Below are 25556 nucleotides of genomic sequence, written 5' to 3' on the forward strand. Positions count from 1 at the left end.
CGTCGATGTAATTGCAGTCGGTTTTTTTTTTTCGTTTGCGAGCAAACACAATTATTTTTTTAAAACTATTTCAAATATCTTTTACACAAATGATGGTGATATAGCACTAGTTAAGCTATAACATACAAGTGTTTGCTATAATTTTAAAGAAGGGTTGTCAGTCAGTCAGTTTAGCCTGTTGCAGTCCACTGCTGGACATAGGCTTCCCCAAGCTCGCGCCACACATCTCAATCTTCCGCAATCCTCATCCAGCCTACACCGTCATTCTTATGTAGGTCGTAAATAAGGGTGATAAATAAAATGCTATTGCAATTTTTTAATTTGTGATATTTTTTCTTATAAAAATACACAATTATTTATTTATTTATTTATTTATTTATACTTTATTGTACACCACAACTACATTTTGAACAATAAACACATTAAAAAAATATTTACAGACTGTGAAGTACAATGGGCGGACTTATGGCTATTTAGCCATTTCTTCCAGACAATCCAATTAAAGGAGGAATAAATTTAATATAATCTCGACACAGGATAGTTGGTTATAATATGATAAACTTACATGCTAATACATACACACAATACTTATACAGAATACACACAAATGCATACATACATACACACATAAATACATAATAATACTTATTTTAGTTGCCAAGATTGTATACGTTTACGTAGATAAGTTTACGTTTTATTTTTAAGTCTTATTAGACGTTTATGACTTCAATTGAAGAAGTTAAAAAAAAAATTAACACACAATGAAAAAGTAGTCGTACAATAAATTTTAAAGCTTAATTAAAATTCTATTATTTTTTAAAATTAGAAGGTTAAATGTTTAAAGTACATTTCTTTAAGTGATAATTATCTCTTTCCATCATGTTTCATCATGTACGCTGTATGGCTACGATAGTAAGAATATAGTGACCCACTCTCTTCCCATGGGCGTCGTAAGAGGCGATTAAGAATAACACAGTTCCACTACCACCTTAGAACTTAAAAAGCCAACCGATGGCGGGATAGCCATCCAACTGCTGGCTTTGAAATACACACGCCGAAGCCGGGCAGCAGCGTCTTCGGTGCGACAAAGCCAGCCCTGAGGTCACCAACCCGCCTGCCCAGCGTGGTGACTATGTGCAAAACACATGAGTTTATGCCATTTTTGGCACGAACTTATGGAGGCCTATGTCCAGCAGTGGACTGCGATAGGCTGAAATGATGATGATGATGATCATGTTCATTGTATCTTTTATACTATTAGTTAAAACCTCGTGCAATTCTCCGTTTAAAACAATCAAGAAGCTATGATAAAAAGTAAAAAACTCAACATCTCTATTTCTACAAAATTATTAAGTCTATCATTATTTATTATTTATTATTATTAAGTCTTATCCACACAAGCTTAGATTAAAAAAAATATCACGTGTATACTTCCGTTTCATTACCCTCATTGATATCACTTATTCTTCTCCATGAGGCGTATTCCGGCTTTAATCCATTTTTTCCCAAATAGTAGGGAAACATTTTACTTGTTGACAAGTAAAATATCCCATGATTGTTGACATTGACACCGTCACCCATAATATTCGTGACTGGATGTTCATTGTAGCACGCAGCGTCTCTTGCTTCCTGTATGCTATTGCACTTTATAGCTATAAACTTCCTAGGATTCTTCATAGCTGATAGCCAAAGCGTCAATACTCTGAAATGGCTACAAGTCGAAGTACAGGGGAATAAATTTAAGTCCGTTGGTTGGAATTCTCCGCCATTTACATAGAAATCCACATGCCCCATCCTAGTAGCCATTCCATATCCGTCAATATTAGTATGTATTACTTGAACGAAGTCAGCATTTGATGCATCTAATCTCTCTCGAGATGATAAAGTCCTGAAACATGGTCCAGCTGGTTCTAAAGCCGTTATTCTGGATATGTTCTTCCCTATCATGTTTTGGTAGTTTCTTGCTATGTAGCTGACGGTCTGCCCACCTAGGCTGAAGCCTATGAGCTCGGTTTTGGCTGGGTCTAGACCAGCTTTTGTTAATTCCACTAATATTTCTGCTACGTGTTTGCCAACTGGACGCATCAGGCGCGACGCTCTAAAACGGTAAAATGGTATTAGCATTTATTGCACACTGAAAGCTATTAAGCCCAAGAATAATAATAAAATGGTATTAGAAATTGCGAATTTAAGAACTCTTAATAAGCTATGTTACAACAAAATGGTACTTCGAAAATCAAGAGTCTATATGTAATTATGAAATACATATTTACAGACATAGCCATATAATTATAGCCATTTATTACATACATACTTTTTGATCGAAATAAAATAATTGTCGATTATCTATAATATAAAAATGAGTCGCTGAATGTGTTGCTAAGCGCAAAACTCGAGAACGGTTGGACCGATTTCGCTAATTCTTTTTTTAAAATATTCCTTGAAGTACGAGGATGGTTCTTACGGAGAGAAAAATTCTAAAAAAAAAAATTAAATTTCCTGAAAAAGTCTAAAAACAACACTTTTCTATACTCCCATACAAAAGATTTGTGATAATACTTAAAAGTCAATTTGAACTTTAATACCATACGATAAAGTTTGTGTTAGGCGATACGAAGTTCGCCGGGTCAGCTAGTATTGAATAAAATATTAATCGAAGCCACAAACAGAGCTGCGACCGTTGCGCCAACGTAGTGTCTACTAAATAAAGTGCGCAAGAAGCTAAATAAAAAACTAATATTTAAAATAGTGTTCTAAGTTTGTAATAATAAGCGAAGATATGAAAAATATGAATTATTCTTCCGATCGAAAATAAATCGAACGACAGCTGCCGCTATTTGGCAAGCGATGGAAAAGATTCCGGTGCAAATATAATTTACCACCGACGCGGCTATTTATATATTCTCTGTTCTTTTGTCTTTACTTTTCATACAATTTTTATTTGCTAATAGTTTTACAACTGAATAAAATATTATTTCATATCTTCACTATTAAGAAAATTATAATTATCAGTAATTTAATCTATAAAAAACTAATGGAACTATACAAAATAATATTCATTATTTAGATTAAAAATGAAATTCTACTGGTCGTCGATTTTCTGGGACAGTTTCATACTTCCTGGGTCGAGTGCATCAGAACAGAAATGTCCGTCATCTACTGGTGGCTCATTCACAATTAATCATACGAGGTAAGGAACAATTAGAACAATTACGATTATGCTGTCGCGGTTTCGATTCCCGCACATGGCAAACATTTGTATTGCCCACCCCGATGTTTTTCATGGTCTGGGCGTTTATGCTTGTGTATTGTGTTTCTGGAGCCCCGACACAGGAGAGGTTTCTAGTGGAGACCTTTGAGAGTAAGACGTTTATTAATACAATAATAAACTTACAAGTAATAATGTACGGTTGCAAAACGCTGGTTGTCAATAAGGATCACGTTGTAACCCCTCGCTTCGTATTCGTTTGCGAACATTGCGGAAATTGGGAAGGCTGTGCTATCCAGGTATCCAATAGCCACCACCATCGTTTTTCTGAAAAATTCAAGTGATAAATAATGCTCAATTATATTACAACATACACTGCGGCCATAGCGGCTGTAACGTCACCAAAATATTGGGAGATTCAAAATACCAGTCGCGGTAAGTTCGGTAGAATAAAAAATCTTTTTTTATACAACTCGGTCAGCAAACAAGCGTACGGCTCACCTGATGGTAAGCAATTACCGTAGCTTATACACGGCTCACGGCTGCAACACCAGAAGCATCGCAAGTATTATCCCAGAAAACCACTTTATCTTATTACCCCAGTCTGACTGCTCCATATTTTGAGTGGGAAATTTCTTGCTGTGCCCTACCTCAGTTGTTTGAACTTTAATAGCCTTATTAAATGTTCTTTCTTAAGTAAAACTTTAGAGGAAAGGGTACCTAATGGACTTTTGAGAAATAGGTATTTGAATAAAATGTTCCTGTGTCACTGTATGCCGCCGCCGCACCGCGAAGCAAGAAAGGGACAACTGCACCTCGGACCGTTTTAGGTAGATAATTATTGACCAAAACGTTGATAATTATTGACCAAAACATGCAAAATTTTTTTAATGTTTTTTTATGTAACTAAAAGAAACCTTCAGCTATGCTCCTATGTTCTCGGTTTTTTATAAATATGCGTACTATTTTTGAAATAAATGTCTGAAAATGTATAATAAATTAGGCAGTATTTCTAGTTTTTGAAGACTCCTACTCCCTACCATAATAAGAGTATGAAAAAAACCAAGACATAGGGGCATGGTCATAGCTGTTACAGGTTTTATGTTACAAGAATATTTGATCTAGTGTTATTATCCAGGGAGGAAACAGTCGACTACGTTTGTATGAAGAAAGAGCCGGTATCCTTTCATCTTAAGCGTATGTTTAGAGGTGTTCGTTGGTATTATTTAATTTAGTTAGCGGCTGCTTTGCGTAAACATTACATACATACGATATATGCGAATCAGCCAATCCGGTCAATGAGCTAACTGAAAGCTGCTTGGTTATAGATATGAAATCAGTTAGCTGTTAGTTAGTATGCAGACTAGCAGAAATCATTTGTCATGGTCAATGGGGAAAACTAAATTTCTTTTAAATAAATTGAACAGGAGTTTTTCATATAAACGAATAAAATTGTTGCCATTTAAAATATAGGCTAAACTATAATATAAAACTGGTATTAGATAAATTACCTACGAAAGTCTATCCTAGGGTCTGTAGCGATGTTCTTGGCATCCCAGTAGTTGTAAGTTTGTCGCGTTCTTCCCTTCCCTTGCACTACGAAGTAGAGGTACTTCAGCTGACTCCTAGGAATCGACGCTGGCTTCGTTGACCCTGGACCTAGAAAAATAGAATATTCCGTTACGACTAAGTAAGTTAACTCGATGTAATTGTATAATTTTTTGATGATTTTAGCCTGATTTCGAATGTATGTATGTGTATGTAGTTTTATCTAAAATTTTTGCGGTATGTACTGTTCAATATAATCTCTCAATGAGATAAAACATTTTTTTAACCCACTTCAGAAAAGGATGAGATTCTCAATTCGACTGTATTTTATGTGTGTTACCTCAGAACTTTTTACTGGAAGGACTTTTTGAGCTATCTCTAATAATGCGTATTTAACTATTTTTCGTCTACCTACATTGTTTTACTAGTCCATGTAATTTAAGTCGTTTTTTTATTATTTGCGAGCAAACACAGTTAGTTATTAAACACATCAAAACCATCAGAAATTAGATTGAATTTTAGTTTTTGTGAAATTAATTTTACGAAGTGTAGAATAAAGGTTGTATTCGTGACTATGTATGTAGCTTGTGGCAGTGCCGGAATACCGGATGCTCTATATATCTGTTGGAAATTATTGTTTATTAAACGAAACTTTTTAATTTTAATATCCGCTCTCAAACGCCATCTTTTGGGGTAAGTGGATAATCGTCTAACACACAACGCCTTCTCTATTTGTTTGATATGCTCTCAAGACAAAAGGTATCGTTTTATCTCCGAGTAAATACGTAATTATATTCAAAATAGTCGGTTTTAGTTTATCGGTAGGTAAGTTATGACGACCGCTCTGATGTTAAGGTACATGTGCCGTGTCGGCGGCATCGGATATTTGTTTTTCTACAAATATTTATTTTCGGTCTGGTTCTTAATCGTTAAGCTGTCTGTCTTGGTTGTTATTATGTACACCTGATAGCGATCATTACTCATAGTATATATCCGACAACCCGCATTGGAGCAGCGTGATGGATTAAGCTCTGATACTTCTCCTGGGACATAGGGAAAGTGGCCTATGCCCAGCAGTTGGATATTATAGGCTGAAGCGTAAGTTATGACTCACTACAGACACGGTAAGCAACGCTTTATATGGAGGTAGATTGAAAATCCAGAAAGTTTAAAACTTATAAAAGATGGCTGTGTATAAAAGATTTTGTTTTGAATTTAAAATTGAATAAATAATAGGTTAAATATAATTTTCCTACTTACGAATTATTCATAAAAGACCTTGCTGTCATTGTTATAATCAGCGACAGCAATTTTATTTTTATAATTTCCGAAACCATAATAAGATATTAAGTAATATCACATTATATCTTTGCAAACGACATAATGGCATAGTTAAGCAAGTTGGTACTTGATTGACGGTTATTATTTATGTATAATTTGTTATGTTGCTTAAAAATTAGGCATTAATATGACAAATATACTTATGTACATATTAAATGTTCCTCGCGTTTTTACTCGACGTATTTGATACATTTTAAGTTATGAAATATCTATACAAATAAATAAAATTGGAGTGTCTGTTTGTAATATTAAAAAGACCGCTTTTTAGTAAATGCATATGGATTTACACACGGTACATATACCAAAATGTTTTTTTTTTTACAATTTTTGTCTGTCTGTCTGTTTGTTCCGGCTATGAAACGGCTGGACCGATTTTGACGATTTTTATTTTAAAAATTTATTTATTTCATAACTCTGCGAACTGAACAATAACTTTTTTTAAAATTTCACGCCGACGAAGTCGCGGGCACATGTACACACACATATATATATATATATATATATATATATATATATATACAGGGTGACAAATGGGAAGTTGCCTAAAGTACTTACTTATAATTTTGAGATAGGTTCAGGAAAAAAAATAATAAAAACATACATTGAATCACTGAAGTAGTCATTTTTATTTGAAATACCATCCATTGTTTATTTACAGTAAAATTAAGTTAATTTTGATTTATTTGTATACGTTGATTTCTGGATATTCCTTATCCTCTGTGAAAACCTCTAACATACTTTTGAGATCATTGTAATGGGTAGATAATGGGGGTATGAAACAACTTCTTCGAACTTTATCGCGGTTTTTTATACTTCATAGCAACAATGTCACGGTAGGACTGGAAAATGTCCTCCCGTAATCATGGTATCCGAAACGCATTTGAAAAACTTAGTAAACCGCGACAAAATCCGAAAAACTTGTGTCATTATAATAAGCGAAATTCGCGTATACAATAGACAACAAAATGTGGGTATAGTTAAAAAGCAAATTTAAATCTTTTCAAGCCTCAAGGCTTTATACCATATAACAACTTCTTTATTTTCAATTTTTTATATAGTAATTTGATTAATTAATCTGTGAGTAAAATTATTACCTTCCGCTACAGATTGTTTGAATAGGTACCTACTTACTAATAAAAACTTTTACCGTGTGAACTGTCATAGACAAAAGTGTTGATTCATAATTGCCTTATGGGAATATATATTTTTTTATTTAATTGGGAGAAATCATTAATTCCAGTTCATTGAATATGTCAATTTTCATTTTTTGAGTTAGAAAAATGGATGATGGATATAATGGATGATGATAGATAGATGGTTATGACAGTAGAAATTATTAGGAATTGATTTTGTTTTAAACATGTACCTACCCGAGAGAGATCGTTAGGTACTCTAGGTAAAAAACTAGATGAAAAAACACAGTGAAGCAGTAGGGGGAACAAGGAACCAGCATGAGACTTAGACGTTAAATCTTTTATAAAAAGTATGTTTGACCCAAATATCCGAACGGTTCTAACAAAAAATAATTATCACATACAATCCTTTCAGATTTGTCGGCTTAGTACACATTATTATACAGTAGATAAGTAAATCTATCTTTTATTAAGTCAGTTGTCCCCAAGATAAGTAACTTAATCCTTGGGTTCTTGTGTTGTAGGTAACTGCTGACTGATATAAATAAATATTTTGATACAATAAATACACATTTAAATAGTATATATTTAAATAAAGCAAACAGGCTCGGGGCGGGAATCGAAACAACAACATTCGGAGCAAACAGCTGGGTAGTGCATATTGCGTCAATGGGCTAGTTATATGTAACAACTAACTGTGCCTGCGGCTTCGCCCGCGTTGAAATCAGTGTGTCAAAAGTTTTCCCGGCAAACTACCAGTGAAACTCTCATCAAAATCCATCTCATCAAAAAATGGTGAAACCGCATAAAAATCCGTCTAGTAGATTTTGAGGGAATCGATCACATACATTTTTGGGGACTTTGTTTTATAATACACTAACTGTTGCCCGCGACTACGTCCGCGTGGTTATGAAGATATGTATTGCTTAATAGCATAATAGATGCTTAATGCAATTTTTTTTTTATTTCGGTCACTTGAAATGCTTATATCACACTGAGTAACTTTTTAAAAGGCACAATTTAGTATAATTTAATAGTTATTTTTATAAAACCTCTTTATATACCACATTTTTAGATTTATTTTCAGGATGCAATATAAATAACCTATCAGGCGAACTTATAGCTGCTGTATATGTTTCATACAAACTAACAACCCCAATCAAAGCCTCTTAGCGGTGGAATATCGCAAAATCCGTTCTTAGCGGACGTCTACTAACTATAATCTAATTTCAAATTTAATCTTTGTCCATCCTGGATGGATTAACCATCCAGCGGTTTTTGAGTTCTTGTGATGAGTGAGTCAGTGACCTTGCTTTTTTATATATATAGATTACGATGCATTATTTGGACCCCTCCTCACCATCTATAGAGCATACATTTTAAATTTCAAGTCTCTTATTTCAAAAACATAGGACTTTCATACAAATTTTCGACCCCCGTTTTATGCCTTTAAGGGTCGAGTTTTGTAAAATGTGTTCTTAGCGGATGTCTACGCCCTATAAAGAACCTACCTGCCAAAGTTCAATTTCGTAGCTGTTATAATTTCGGAGATTTCCTGATGAGTGAGTCAACGTACCATCCCCCGTTTTAACCCCAAAAGGGAGTTAATTTCTAAAGATACATTATTTGGACACATTTTCATCATCTATAGAGCATACATTTTAAATTTTAAGTCTCTTACTTCTGAAACATAGGACTTTCATACAAACTCCCAACCCCCGTTTTATCCTCTTAGGGGTCGAGTTTCGTAAAATCCGTTCTTACCGAATATTTACGCCCTATAAGGAACCTACTTGCCAAATTTCAAGTTTGTAACTGTTATAGTTTCGGAGATTTCGTGATGAGTGATGATTCGTATGTAACAACTTAAATGTATTTTTTTTATTTTCATTGGACCTTTTTCGTTTTAATTTTTCAATATCATAAAATAACTCAGAGTACGGAATGGATAAATGGTTATATAGGTTAGTATCAATAAATGATTGTTGTGTTTCTGTGGTGAGTAAGGTGACCAGAGCTCCTGGGGGAGATTCGGGGTAAGGTCGGCAACACGCTTGCAATGCTTCTGGTAATCGCTTACCATCAGGTGAGCCGTACTCTTGTTTGGCGACCTAGTTGTATAAAAAATATTATAAATATTTATCATGTCTTATTTTTATCATAACAGTTGGGATATTTTTTTTATATTATCTCATCTATTATGCTACGAAAAGAGATACATTTTTTCGATTTTGGAATATTTTTATTTTATTAATCGTTGTAGAGTAATATTTTATAGATTACTTTCGTCAATGAATTGGCTCTCAAATATCATATCATATATTATATTAATACACTTTATTAACACACCTACTAAGATGTTTCCCTTCTTATATGGGAAAAATCTCACAATTACTCCACATAAATTTTATATCGCACTGTGAGGATTTATGGGTTAAACTTGAACTGCTAAATACCAATGGTCAAACTGATTATCTGTACATTTGCACCGTTTATATTTCCCCTCCGGTACAGAATCATATCTTGGAACACTTCATTTTAAATACAAATCATATATGTAATTGATAAACTTAGCTCCTTTAACATAATCGTTCTTGGGGATTAGAGATACTAAGCTTAGTTTAATTAGTACTCTAAGTTGCATATGTAAGTACCAAGGTATCGAGAGTAACAAACAAATAATTGGAATAACAAAAGCACGGGCATTATAAGCCCGTGGATATATATTGTTATATATAAAAAAAAAAATCGTTCTTAGGGATTTTAACTTGGGTGGTCTGTGTTGGAACTAGGCGACTGGCCCTGCACTGACTCCGATAACAACGAATAATTTGTTGAATAACATGATTACTGATTTAATGTCATTAAATGCTCTTACACAGTATAATTGTTGCAAAAATAATAAAAATGCGTTTTAGACCTAGTAATTAGCTCTCTGGTTATCTCCTAATTGAGCGAAAACAAGGACCCTCTTTCCGGGATAGAACCATTACACCCTCCTATTGAGTTTTCCGTTAAAATTAACTTTCAGGAAAAGCTCGAATCTTGTATTGGGGCTAGGTTCCGCTTCTACAAAGCTGACTATGACAAAATTACAAGTGCCCTGAATAATATTCTTGGGAGAAGAAATTGTCGAGTTATGATTGCTGTTCTGAGAATTATCATTGCTAAACATGTGCCCAAATCCAAAACACGGTCTAGTAAATATCCGCTATGGTTTTCTGCAGCACTGATAAAAGTCATCAATGAAAAATTTAAATATTGTAAAAATGGCAACCCTCGTGATTTAATTAATTTTAACTTGCTCAGGGAGCGTGGCGCGAAGCTTCATAATCTAAACTATAAATTGTATTTGAATAGCCTGGAAACAACTTTGTCTTCAAACCCTAAACTTTTTTGGAGCTTTATCAAGCGCAAAAAGGGTAAGTCAATTTCCTATCCTGCCACGATGTCCTTAGATGGCGAAGTGGCTTCTTCCGGACCTGGACAGATATAATATCATAAATAACGGTTCGTTATTTCTCTGCGTCGGTAACGCCAACACGGTACGTCGGAGACGCGGGTTCGAACCCCGCTGGAGCGGTCAATTTTTGATATGATATTCAAAAATGTTAACGGTTCGTTATTAAACAGGTTTGTTATTTTTGTTGGCGTCCTGTCGTGTTGGCGCATTGGCGCGTTGGCACGTTGGCGTATTGGCGTGTTGGCGTGTTGGCGCATTGGCGTGTTGGCGTGTTGGCGTGTTGGCGTATTTGCGTGTTGGCGTGTTGGCGTATTGGCGCATTGGCGTGTTGGTGCATTGGCGTGTTGGCGTGTTGGCGTGTTGGCGTGTTGGCGTGTTGGCGTATTGGCGTGTTGGCGTATTGGCACATTGGCGTGTTGGCGCGTTGGCGTATTGGCGTGTTGGCGTGTTGGCGTATTGGCGTGCTGGCATGTTGGCGTGTTGGACTGTTGGTGTGTCGGCGTATTGGCACATTGGCGTGTTGGCGCATTGGCGTATTGGCATGTTGGCGTTTTGGCGTGTTGGGGTATTGGCACATTGGCACATTGGCGTGTTGGCGTGTTGGCGTGTTGGCGCATTGGCGTGTTGGCATGCTGGCGTATTGGCACAATGGCGTGTTGGCGTATTGGCACACCGGCTTGTTGGCGTGTTGGCGTATTGGCGTTTTGACGTGTTGGCGTGTTGGCGTGTTGGCGTATTGGCACATTGGCGTATTGGCGTGTTGGCGTTTTGGCGTGTTGGCGCATTGGCGTATTGGCGTATTGGCGTGTTGGCGTATTGGCGTGTTGGCATGTTGGCGTGTTGGACTGTTGGCGTGTTGGCGTATTGGCGTATTGGCATTTTGGCGTGTTGGACTGTTGGCGTGTTGGCGTATTGGCACATTAGCGTGTTGGCGTGTTGGCGCATGGCGTGTTGGCACGTAGCAATACTTAAATGTCTATCAATTAAAGTGAATCTAAAGGTAAGCTAAGTATTTTTAGGTTCTTTTTATTTTCGTTTTGTCTTTTGTACGTTAAATTCATTATTGATGTAACGTTTTATTATTGAATAACATTAATATTATAAAACAGTTAATTTTATAAGCCGTCCTAATGAGTTATAACGTGATGTAATAAGGCCTAAATCTTACGCTTCCACCATTAATATATAGATTTTCTTAATGAATTAATGGCTTCCACATGCTATATTAGTCTCTCTCATCCGTCATTCAAAATATGTTATTACAACGTCGTCCGTTCCTGTGGTAGTAATGTCTGCGGAGGATAACTGACTGTCATAATCTTATAAGAGTTTGTATTCAATTGCCTAGTACTTTTTAAAACCGTACATACCAAACATAATCGTATATCTATTAGTGTAATTTAAGTGGTTGTAAGTGCCCGAGGACGCAATGTAATAGCAGTTAATTTACTCAGAGTGGTGAAATTCCTACCACCATGCATATTCGTTGTACAAAAATTATGATAAATGTAATACTACACAATTTAATAATTACAAAAATTTTGATAGTTACTTACATAAATAAAGTAAATGGAGTTTTATTGTATCTTTTTTAAGGGTTTTATCGTTTTGAGATTCAGCGACCCCAGGCTAATAATATTTGCCACTCATAAAAATATAAGTGATCAATAAAATTGACAATTTATTTTGATTTTTTTTCGGCTGACTTTTTTTTTTCAGACCTATTCCATAAAATTTTCATATAATCGCTAGTTCGTATGCTCAGCTGCTAGCGAATCAAACAATTTGGTGATCACAACGCAAACTGTTTCGTCTAATAATAACAATAATTCCATAACTATATAAAATATCTATACAAATAAATAAAATTTTTAGTGTCTGTTTGTAATATTAAAATAACCGCTTTTTACTAAATGCATATGGATGTATGTATACACGGTGCATATACCAAAATAAGATTTTTTACAATTTTCGTCTATCTGTCTGTCTGTCTGTTTGTTCTGGCTAATCTTTGAAATGGCTCGACGGACTTTGACGGGACTTTCACTGACAAATAGCTGATGTAATAAGGAGTAACTTATGCTACTTTTATTCTAAAAATTTATTTATTTTGTAACTATGCGTACTGAACAATATATTTTTTTTTTTAATTTTACGCGGACGAAGTGACGGGCACAGCTAGTAAATAAATATGTTTAAGTCACACACATGATCAAGTCAAGTTTAAAATGTGACATTGACATTGTTCAAACTTTTTCTTCTTAAAAAGTTTTAAACCCTATCTCCGTTTATTCCTAATTAAATCTTTATGATGTGCAGTCGCAACAGTCCAAGCTATTCTTCAAATAGGTATTTAGAAGTTAGACACGACAAAAAGTAAAAAATTTTGCATGAGCGTAGCCGCGGACATGTCAGTATAAATATGCATGTTTGTCAAACGCTTATAAAATAGAAAATAATGAAAAAGGTACCAAAGCGTTTTTTTTATTCCGTTAGTCTTTCATCAAAAAAATAAATAAATAAATAAATAAATAAACGAGTTTATTTGCGAATACTATACAACTAGAACAATTTTATAAAAAGGGTCAGTAGTTCAGTATTATGAAACGTTTAATTTAAATACGATACATCTTACTACTTTTACCTTTTTCCTAAATTTACTTTCGCTAAGAAAATTTTAAATAAATACAGAATAAAAAACAACATCATACATACATACTGACATAAATCCTCTAGGGTAGCCTTCTTCCGACCTCGAATTACAGTCCACAGATAATAAAAACACAAACACACTAAAAAACAAATACAAAACCATTTTACCCTAATCACACTACAATATTACTTAAGCGTTTCATCGTAAATAACAAAAGAATTAGAAGTTGATAAAGCTTAAATTTTTCCACGAACAATGACAGTCATAAAAAAAAATTAAAAACAAAACACGTACAAGGGCTTTGACCTTCAGCGGAAGGTAAAAGCGCGAAAAAAAACATTTGTTACTTTTATAATTTTTGTGACACGTCCTGTAGTTCAAGCAGTCGCCTGTTTACTAACTTGTAAGTTAAAATATGTCGGACATATTTCGTCGTGTTTCCTAACGAAATAGTGTAATAGATATAAGATAAACGATATCTAAGAAAGTATCTCGGTATGAGTATGTTAAGATCGTGTCTATTACGTTGATACTAATAAAAAAAATTAAATTGATGTGACAAAATAAAATTATTGTTACGAGTATCATAAAAAACACGTCGAGTAGAGATATTTTTGTATTAAAAAATATATTATTTATACGGTTATTTTTAAACATTACCTAGTGTAAGTAAAAAAGTAATAGTCTAAATTTTATTAAACTGCAGCCCTGTCTTGCTTTATCGCCTATGAAGGCAAAATTTTGAATAATTGACTACGCTATTTTATTATAGATTGACGAACATAATCTCAAATTTCTTCTTGAAAATGAAGGAAACCTTACAACGTTTGCATTCTCAATCTAGGACAATTATTATTGAAAAAAAAAAAAAAATTAGCACTAGAAATTTCGGCGGTACCAATGATATTTAATTCACAAATATTTAGTTTCACTTATCTTCTATCCGCGGGGGCATAACAATCCATATTTATAAGTAGTAAAATACAAACAAGCTTTACCAGAACTTGACACATTGTGTTATGTGCCTGTAGTGAATTTTTTTTTAAAAACCCTTTTAAGAGGTCAGCTATAGCACGTATTTATACTTGCTTATTCTATGGAATATTGCATGTTTCAAAATATTTTATGACTTCGTAATTTATGCTAACTAACTTGGTACCAACATATTGTTTTGAATTTATCGTTTTTTTTTTTAATTTTCTTGTAAGATTGTTGTGTGTCTTTTTAATTATTATTTGTACAAACCTCGTCCTGACAATGGCAAAACAAAAACGAACTATTACATTTGGTGAAAAAAATATGTAGGACGTTTACACTGGACCGCAAAGAAAAAGGGATTTCACCCAGTTGTACTTGCATAAACAGAATTTAGATTCGTCTGAAAAATCTCTTGACCAATCATTCAGAGTGTTTAAATTCTCGTGTTCTCTACCATAACTCAACCTTGAGCCTTTGTTGTATCTTTCTTGTTTTAGACCATTTGCAGACGCCGCCTTACTGTATCCGTACTCCAATTGTTTCCTTCAGCTCGTATACGGTGATTCTTTACTTCAACAGCCGTAAGAAAGCGTTACCTCAATATTGTTGACACCATATAGCGATCCACCCTGCACTTTGTTCGGCCTGTTCCTGGTCTTCCCAGATTGTATTCAGATTTATGGAAACGCTAGATTACTCTTTAAGCTGTAGAAAGAGTCACACCAACAGTTCTCACTGTATTTCGTTGACTGTGCCAAGCATAACGCTAACCAATCAATGTACCAATACATTATTCAGGGGTCAACGACATGATGACTTCAGAATAATAAAATGAATAAGGCAGAAACACCATATTTATAACTTTTTTATTGCTAAACTTAAACAAACGCGAAACAATGATTTGAGGTTTTTGACTGTTATCTTACATTTTCATTTTTTATACAATTATCAATATATTATTTTATGTGGCATTAGCTAGACTAACTTACACTACAGGATTTATAATCTAAATACGCCGTTGCAAGGCGATACTGGTAATATGACATTTATTTAAGAAAAATTAAATAATTTTGAATGGAGATCTATATATTAATTTCGTAGAACCAAACGTGTCAGCGCGATTTATAGTGGTTAACAATTTTAATACATAGGTACTTTATTATTATTATTTAAAAATAAATTACATTTATTATTTTATTTACTTTTATAATATGAATTATATCTAATATCTGTGGCGGCATCTATCTCACGACATACAAACTAGAGAAAATTGACGTAGCCTGCATGCGACATCAACGTTATCACAGCGATTGAATATATATACAATAACCCGACAACAATCGTCGGGAGGGGGGAGGGGTGTTAGCACACCACACAACACCCGTCTGGTCGGAGGATCCTCCCGTTTCTGTCTGTCTGTCTGTCTATCTGTCTGTTTGTTCCGGCTAATCTCTGAAACGGCTGGACCGATTTTGACGAAACTTTTACTGGTATATAGCTGATGTAATAAGAAGTAACATAGGCTACTTTTATTTTAGAAATTTATTTATTTTGTAGCTCTGCGAACTGAACAATAGTTTTTAAATTCTACGCGGACGAAGTCGCGGGCACAGCTAGTATTGATATATAATAATACCACCAGAATCCATTAGACTCGAAATGGAAAATTTGACTCAGAAATTATATCACCATTAAATACATTTTTATCTAGGCTACGAGACTTCTCATTACGACACATAGGAAAAGCAACATTTAATATATACACGATAAAACGAGGATTGTCTTGAAAAGTAAAACACATTTTTTTTTAATTTTTAATATATTCCCAATTAACATCAAGAGGAACAGTCCCCTGGCAGTCCTGGCATGGCACTTTAGTCTTGCATATGCCATTCTTGCATTTGAACTCTCCTTTCCTGGGGTGTTCAGGAGGTATGTCAATGGTGTGCCATGGTTTGTGGAGCTTGTTCAGTATGGATTGCTCTAGGGCTATATGGGTTTTGTCTCTTGGAGCCGCGTTGAGGAATTGTAGGCTGGAGGCGATGAGGATGAATGTAAACTGAAAAAATTATTAAATTATTTAATAAATAAATGTGTGTGGTTACGGCATCAAAGAATACAGCCACCCCCTCTCTTCCCGTGGGTGTCGTAAGAGGCGACTAAGGGATAACACAGTTCCACTACTACCCTGGAACTTAAAAAGCCAACCGATAGCGGGATAACCATCCAACTGCTGGCTTTGAAATACACAGGCCGAAGACGGGCAGCAGCGTCTTCGGTGCGACAAAGCCAACCCTGCGGTCACCAACCCGCCTGCCCAGCGTGGTGACTATGGGCAAAACACATGAGTTCACGCTAGTTTTGACGTGAACTTGTGGAGGCCTATGTCCAGTAGTGGACTGCGAAAGGCTGCTGTGATGATGATGATGATGAATAAATAAATAAACAAATAATATTGTAAGATATTTAACTGAGGTAGGCTACAGCGGAAATATACATACTGCTCATATGATTCCCAATTACAAGCAGCAAAAGGGAATTACAAATATTTGTTCAACGCTATAAGATACTCGTAGCATTTAGATTTAAAAAAGGTGGAAACGTAGTATGAAAAGAAAAAAAAAACAATCTCAATAACAGTTTCAATTTTATATTTTCTTGAAAGGTGTTGTCGAAAGATAGAACTTTTAAGTTTTTAACCAAATGTGATGGTATGAGATTATTTCGTGAATGAATTAATTAATTCAGAAAATTATTAAGTTTTGACTGAAGAAAATTTCAATTTACTAACATTAGGTGCTGTTAACATTTAACGGTTTACTTTCATTAATTAATTCGAGTTATTAATTTATTGTTGTTTATTTCCTATCGTTTAATAACATTAAAAAATATTTAGTTCGGTGATTACAAAAATAAATATAATTCGCTGATTTTAACAAAACATAGGTATGCACTACATATCTATAAATTAAAATTTAATTTTAACAAAAAAAAATATACTACAAACGCTTTTATTACACATTAAAAACATAATAAATAAAATATAAAAACTTACCAAAAAATTCATTTTTAATAATTATAAATTTTCACTTTCCCTTTAATTTTTCGACAACTTTTCCTTCCGTTATACTGCACCACAATCACAATTAACAGTCAAAGCATGTACTTCTCAACCTATGCCTTTTATACTCAATAGTAACGGGTATTATTGGCCTCGATACTGTCTTCTGAATCATACACGATACTGTTATACAGACAGACAGACAACTGTTTGTGTAGCCCCCGCACTTTCTAATAAACTAACTAATACATCTTAATACACTATTTCAATTAACTAAAACACCTATTTGCGTATATATTCGCGAGAAAAGCTTTAGAAACACGTACTTGAAATATTTTCGCGCCATAAATGAGTAACGAACAAAATAAAATGCACCTTTTTATGTGTTAATTTTTAACTTTTGATGAGGTAAGAAATTAATTTATATAACGACAGTATTTTGGGTAGTTAATTACTAGTTTCGAAAAAGATAACAAAACAATTAAGTTTAAATTGACACCAAATTCATTTCAATCATGCTATTAATTTAGTACTTAAATTTAAAAAAAAAAACCCTAATTTGCTTGCGATTATCTGAGATTAAACTGCCGACTACCAACTCTACTACTGATGACATTAATCTGCCTACTTTTGAAGATTTATACAGACTGTACACAGTAACAGCAGTATAACGTAAAGAGTCTGTATATGACATTAAGTCGATATTTTCGTGTTTCTATATTTATCGTATTTATTGAAAGGTTTATTGGCTGTGGTAATAAATAATATTTCTTCGTTAATATTACTAAAACTGAAAAAATATGAAATCAGACAAAATTGTTTGGAGTATATTCCTAAATAATCAATTTTCATTATAAAGTCCCCGGTATGAACAAAATATCAGGGGTAAAATCTACTGAATGAATGACCTCGTTATGTTTCTCTAAATAGGGTTCCGATAGATGGCGTTATTCGATTCGTTTATTTACCGTTTGATATGGTATTAATCTTTTTCTTAAATTAGCCTTTTTGTGCCTATTTAGACAGTCATCTGAAGGAGTAAACTCCAGTTGTGCGTCGGAGCTGACACACACACTTTTACACTAACAGAAATTTTGTTTTTCTCAGGAATCGCATTCACGAGCGTCATTGAATTAGTGTAACTTTTTAACCGACTTCCAAAAAAGGAGGAGGTTCTCAATTCGACTGTATTTTTTTTTATGTATGTTACATCAGAACTTTTGACTGGATGAACCGATTTCGACAAATTTTCTTTTAATCGAAAGGTGGTGTGTCCCAATTGGTCCCATTTAAATTTATTTGAGATCTAACAACTACTTTTCGAGCTATATCTAATAATGCGTTTTTACTTAACGCTTTTTTTGTCGACCTACGTTGTATTATACCGCATAACTTTCTACTGGATGTACCGATTTTGATAATTCTTTTTTTTTGGAAAGAAGATATCCCAAGTTTAGTACCATGATAAGGAAACCAGGATCTGATGATGGGATCCCAGAGAAATTGATGGAAATTCTTGAAAATCCGCAATAACTTTTTACTGAGTGTACCGATTTTGATAATTCTTTTTTTGTTGGAAAGAAGATATCCTTAGTTTAGTACCATGATAAGGAAACCAGGATTGATGATGGGATCCTAGAGAAATCGAGGGAACTTCTTGAAAATCCGCAATAACTTTTTACTGGGTGTACCGATTTTAATAACTTTTAATTTAATCGAAAGCTGATGTTTGTCATGTGGTCACATATAAATTTCATTGAGATCTGATAACTACTTTTTGAGTAATCTTTGATAACGCGCAGTTACTTGACTATTTTTTCATCGATATACGTTATATTACTCGTCGGTGTAATTGAAGTCGTTTTTTTTTAGTTTGCGAGCAAACACAATTATTTTCAGCACTACACCAGAACGCCCGATTATAATTAACACATCTATGTAATTCCGTAGGCAATATTTTTTAAATTTACGTTAAAGGTAAAGTTCGTCACAATCCAGTTTGTATTCACGTCTAAACCGAAAAATTTAACAAGGTTTTGTATAGAAATAAGACCACGAGAAAGAATATAGGTTAAATTTTATCGTGAAATAAACTTAAAGGGATTAAAACAATGCTCAAAACTTTTTGTGCTAATATATAATTCTTCAAACTTTTAATTTTATGAATTCATGACATCATATTACTAGGTGTTTAAAAATATACACGTTAAGGTGATAATAATTTCAGAAACAAAGAAACATGCCATTTAAAACAACTTTTTCACTGATTGGTATTCGGGTGAGTCACTGTATATTAGGAGGCGCTACTTAATGCGTTTCCAGTAACGCCCCTGTGCCCATGTCGGGCCGGGATGGGAACCCGGTCCTGCTAGACATGGCGTCGTCGGGATTGTTCAGAGGTGAGCCGGACAGTCCCATGGAGGAGAAGTCTGGTCTTTTCGCCGAAGCCAGCCTGTCGCTGGAGGGATCCTGTTGCCTGCAGATCCGGGACCCTCCAATTAAAGCGGCTGAAGGCTCCCGCAGGGGTTTTGGTCGGTAGTGCACCCCCAAGTGCTAAGCCGACATACGGTCTAGGAATGCCTACCCGGGCATCCTGGATATCACCCGTAAATGGGTTACCCTGCGATATCAAAAAAAAAAAAAAGAGTCACTGTATATAACAATTTAACAGATTGCAATGCGTGCGAAGCGGGGGCGACATGCGAGTGTAGTACACTATCAGATAAGAAATTAAAATATTGCGACGTACATCCTGTGTTGGATTAAAGTATACTGACACGCCTCAACTGAATCACGCTGAGCGAAATCATCCCAAATAAACAATTTTGTTTACATGTTTTTATCTAGTCTAAAGGGCCAGAGGATGTTAATAATTAATAATATTTTATATAATAAATAAATAGACGATATTTGACAAATGAAAAAAAAGGTTATATCGGTTACTTTGGCAAAAATTATTAAAAGATACCTACAATACAGCTGGCGGTACGACAAAGTGTTCAAAAGATGTCAGTCACACTAGCGCCGCGGTGGCAGGAAAAAGTACTAAATCTTTGTTTAAGGCAGTTCTTGACTTGTGACAATAAATCTGTAAAACGTAAATAAATTAATTACAAAATTACAGATGTTTTTGTAGCGTTTTTAAATGACAGGTTCGAACAGCAGATTACATAAGTATTGCTATATTTATATGGACACCACCAAAGTTTGGCAAAATTTGGTATCCTTAACATATATTTACTTCGTGAATTTACACAATGCTTGTCATTTTGTATTTGTGAAGACTCGTTTCGCTTCCTTGGGAATGTCGCCCCAAGGAACCGAAACTCGAGATAACCGACGAACAATGCTCTCAAATTTATCATCGAGTTCATTTTTTAAATAAAAGCTACAATATTGATTGTTTAATATAAGTAGGATGAGGTGTTTAACCGAATAATGAGTCTATATTGATGTAAGTAATTATTTAAAATTAGCAAACCATCACTACATAGTATAAAACAAAGTTTTAGAGGTTTCTAATATGATATCGTAAAATTATAAACATATTTTGCGCATATATTATTTATATATTATATTTATTTTATTTCGTACTAGCCGACCCGTGCTCACTTCGCTGGGCGTTAATTATTACAAAACCACAAATAAACACATTTAAAAAACCAACACAAAAATAATTTTTCAATTCTAACCAGTAGTTCCTAAGGGGGGATTTTTCGAACAGTTTAGACCTCTCCCTCCCTTAGGTGAGATTTAGTGATATTTGACTGGACCCCCCCACCGCTTACGTGAGATTGACGTGAATATAATAGAGAGTGACGAGAAATAATAAACTGTTCATTTTAATAGCCATGAGATTTATTTTAGCGGGCAAAATGAACACTCAAAATATAGGTATATATTTTTTTGTAATTTCTGTAACGTTTTATATTTTTTTGAAGTTGATGTGAAATTGAGTGATTTTTTGATATGATATTCAAAAATGTTTAGAATTCCTAATGTGTGGGTAACACAAAAATAAAATCGTACATATTAAAAATAGCATGGCGTCGTCTCTTGTCAAAGATTTTCATTGTAATATGAAACTTTGAATAGTTACGCGTTTCTGTAAAGAAATCACTATAGACGGCGCCACGGTTCGCTTAAACCGAATATAAAAATCATCATATCAAAAATTTCGATCTAGCGGGCATATCGTTCCATAGCTTAATTGGCTAGAGCGCCGACACGGTCAGTCAGAGACGCGGGTTCGATCCCCGCTGGAGCGGCCAATTTTTGATATGATATTCAAAAATGTTGATGTGAGATTTTCGATTATCTCCCTCGGTTTAAAGAGATTTAGTGAGATTTCATTCGACCCCTCCCCCCATTCTGAGCTCAGGTAATTAATGGATGTCCTCTAAGATCATAAGCAAACTTTTCTGCTTTATAATATTTTGTTTTTTGCGATCACTTTTCATATTTAAATTTATATTTGTTCGGGAGCTTACCACGTTTATTGTTTTGTTGAGGTTCCTATATTTCTGGGCCAAATAAATAATTATGTGAACGAGACATGAACAAAGTGATAAAATGTTATTTTTTTGTGTTAAAAAGTACTTTATTGATTTATTAAATATAACGGTATTATATTCACATTTAATACTAGCGACCTGCCCCGGCTTCGCACGGGTGCATTGCTGATATTAAATATACTACAGAATATCTTTATTTATAGGGTGAAGCTAGCTTATGACATGGTTATTAACATAATAACAACAACATTCAAATATGCGTCCGTTAGATTACACGTTGTTACAGAATGCGTTGAAGAAATAAAGGTTCACTGCTCGTTCCCCGTAGGTGATAGCGTGATAATATGTAGCCTATATGTTAACCCGACTTCTTAATAATATTCATGCCAAATTTGAAGTAAATCCATGCAGTACTTTTTGAGTTTATCCCGGGCATACATACAGACAAACAGACAAAAATTCTAAAAACTATATTTTTGGCATCAGTATCGATTGTAGATCACACCCCTAGTATTCTTTTTAAAAAATATTCAATGTACAGTTTTGACTTTCCTACCATTTTATTATATGTATAGATTTACCTTTTTGAAGTTGATTTCTGCAAGATAAAACATGAAAGAATAAAGAAAAAATATAATTATAAATATATTTTCTTTATTTAGTTATATATTTTACTTACTTCAATTACTTATTTATTTGCTTATTATTGTACAAACCAATTTCAATATTTTTTCCCTTTTTTTGTAGGTTCGTCTAAAGGTTGACTTGTGGATAAGGCTGTGTGACACTTATTAGTCCGCCTTTTGCGCAACCATTGTTCTGTTGTGTAGTGATGTTTAAAAAAATAAATTAATAAAATCAGCTATAATTGATTTATTATCCATTGTAAATTACAGGTGGGTGTGATGGGCCCGACCCAGAGAGACTACCGCAGAAATCATTCTTCAAAACATCGCATTTTTCGCTTGATACTTCCACAGAGCCACTCTCTGTGTTATGAGCCGGGTCAGGAGGACGGCGCCTTTGAGCCGATACCACGGATGCCATTATGACCAACATTAGCGTTAGGTATTTTTTCATTCTAAAAAATATAAAATACAAAATGATTAAAATTTCAATAACTTTGTATCAACTATGACTATTTGGTAACCAGCCGTGCCCCGTGGTTCCACCCACTTCACTAGGGAAGAAGCGTAATAAAATATTATCTATCTAATTTTAGGAATAATAGAATAATTTATTCCATCTGTAGTAAATGAATTATCTAACACAACAAGAATTTTTCAATTGCAACCAATAGATTCCATCGTCAAAGAATTTAGTACTCTGACTAACAAGTACGAATAAGAATCTGCCGATGACTACATAAAAACAATAAACTGATTTCGTATATGGAACCTGTCAATAACCTCTAAATTATCTAATATATAAAATTCTCGTGTCGCGGTGTTTGTAGTTAAACTCCTCCAAAACGGCTTGACCGATTCTCATGAAATTTTGTGTGCATATTGGGTAGGTCTGAGAATCGAACAACATCTATTTTTCATCCCCCTAATTTATAGGGGGGGGGGGGATAAGAAGTTAATAACATATATGGCAAAACAAAGTTTGCGGGGTCAGCTAGTCATACTATAAATGTGATTGCTTGTAAAAGAAAACAAACCAACTTCAGATTCCATCGACTAGTAACACAACGTAGATTGTCGAAGCAATAGTTTATTAAATGCACATTATTAGGAATAGCTCAAAACGTACTCGTGTCAGATTTCAATCCGATTTAAATGGGGCCACATAACAAGCACCAGCTTTTAATTTAAAAAAATCATTTTTTTTTATTTATTGAAAAAAAAAACATTAAAAACTGTATAGCCAGTAAAAACTTAAAGGGTAATTACACAAAAAAATAGTCGCATTAAGAACTTCATTCTTTTTTTGAAGACATTTAAAAAAAATAGCGATTGTCGTCTTGAAAATTCTATGGAGCTTATACTCTCAACCGCACCGATCAATCTCCTCCGTGTCTTCTCGATTCTATGTAACATTGGCGAAATCATTTGCGCTCTTTTGACACTATTGAAAGCCATTAATTCAATTAAGTGAATGAACGCTAATTGCCTTCAATAACATAAAAGCGGCACGTGTTTGAATTAAATTAATTGTATTCACGCAGACCTAAGGATTGCTGTTGATTATATTTATGGCGTTTAAAAGTTTAAAAATATATCCATACTTACTAGCTGACCCGGCAAACGTTTTACCGCTAAACGCTGTTCAAAATAGGGGATGGTGAAAGTAGGGAGAAAAGTTAGGGGTGTATGTATGTATTTTTCAATGCCAAAAAAAATGTCTTAGATCTACCCGATATGCACATAAAATATCAGAAACATCGGTCCAATTGAGAAAACTCCTCATTTTTTGAAGTCGGTTAAAATGTTCCGATTTTCTAAACAATTTTCTTACCTAACTCCGTTTAACTTTCTACGACGTGATAGAAATAAAAAGGAATAGCAATCGGATTGGTTTAGCCGTTTTCGGGAACACATTTTCTGATTTAATTTTGTTGATTAAAACTAATAGTGTAAATTTGCAAGAATGCTTCATTTTACTTACTTTATATTATACTTCTTCAGGTTATGGTTCATTTCAAAGTTATTGTCCTATTTCAAGCTTACACGAACATTTAATTAAACAATGTCAACTGATGAGCATTTTCTTGACAATTCTAAACATCGCACTAATTCATTTTAATGCACTTTCTTTTTCACTATAAATAAAATGAACCCGATTTACGATATCCTCAACTCTGTCTTGAAACTTAGACACAGCAAACAAATAAATACTTTGGCAACTAACATTTGAGTGTGCCCAATTTACGATGCTATTACTATTAATGATGAGTGACAAGCGAGTGGAATAACAAAGTGAAGTGGGGGGGGTCAGTATGGGACTACGAGCACGTGGTGTGATGATGTTGATTACTTTGAGCCGTCACTGTGCCATGCCGTAGTTAATGTAAATTGCCCAGATAGATTGACTTACTAAATATTGAAATTTAGCCTTTTGTTGTAATCAAAATGCACTTATTAATGATTTAGATATTTTTGTATTTAATACGTAAAAATAAAAACATTTTAACTTTAAAAAAATACAAAGGTAGTATTAACAATAATTGTGATCTATTAGAGACAATCTTTGTCATTAGAGTAAATTCTGATAAGATGAAATAGCTAGGTAAATGAAACAAATTGCATACAATATTAGTTTAGCTTTATTTTGGTATTTATTAAGTAAATGGGTCCGATGATTAGCGCTATGATTTGTTATCTAGGAAAAACTGAATATTAAATATATTTTACTGAATTTTTAGTATGTGTGTTGATCAATTTGAGTTCCTCCAATTTTGACAATGGCTCTCGTCACAGTAGAAAACTCATGACCACTTTTGAGTTTTGCGTTTAGTTTCATATTGAAACACTCATTTTTATTTATGTAGATTGTTCCGCTTCTTTCATATTTGAGAGATATTGGTGGTAATGCAGTTATTAAATAGATTATTTGTGGACAGCTTTGACTTGTGACCACATGATACCTTTCGATTTAAATAAAAATCATCGAAGTCGGTCCTCCCAGTCATAAGTTCTGATGTAAAATACATAA

The 25556-nt window shown here is 34.1% G+C and overlaps 1 protein-coding gene and 1 long non-coding RNA gene across 2 annotated transcripts; both read right to left on the reverse strand.

The window, feature by feature from the left end:
• Nucleotides 1-1419: 1419 nt before the first annotated feature.
• LOC123665620 (pancreatic lipase-related protein 2-like) lies at nt 1420-13558 on the reverse strand. Its single transcript, XM_045599895.1, has 4 exons — nt 13409-13558; nt 4720-4867; nt 3395-3535; nt 1420-2098 (listed from the first exon to the last, which is right to left on the reverse strand). Exons 1-4 carry the CDS (start codon nt 13506-13508, stop codon nt 1420-1422), a joined length of 1068 nt encoding a protein of 355 aa, XP_045455851.1. The 5' UTR covers nt 13509-13558.
• Nucleotides 13559-22748: 9190 nt separating this feature from the next.
• Nucleotides 22749-24843, reverse strand: LOC123665443. Its single transcript, XR_006745039.1, has 2 exons — nt 24510-24843; nt 22749-22980 (listed from the first exon to the last, which is right to left on the reverse strand). It is a non-coding gene; the product is annotated as an uncharacterized LOC123665443 (long non-coding RNA).
• Between the last annotated feature and the right edge of the window lie 713 nt (nt 24844-25556).

The sequence above is a fragment of the Melitaea cinxia genome, chromosome 24 (genome assembly GCF_905220565.1).
Source record: "Melitaea cinxia chromosome 24, ilMelCinx1.1, whole genome shotgun sequence".
Classification (NCBI taxonomy): domain Eukaryota; kingdom Metazoa; phylum Arthropoda; class Insecta; order Lepidoptera; family Nymphalidae; genus Melitaea; species Melitaea cinxia.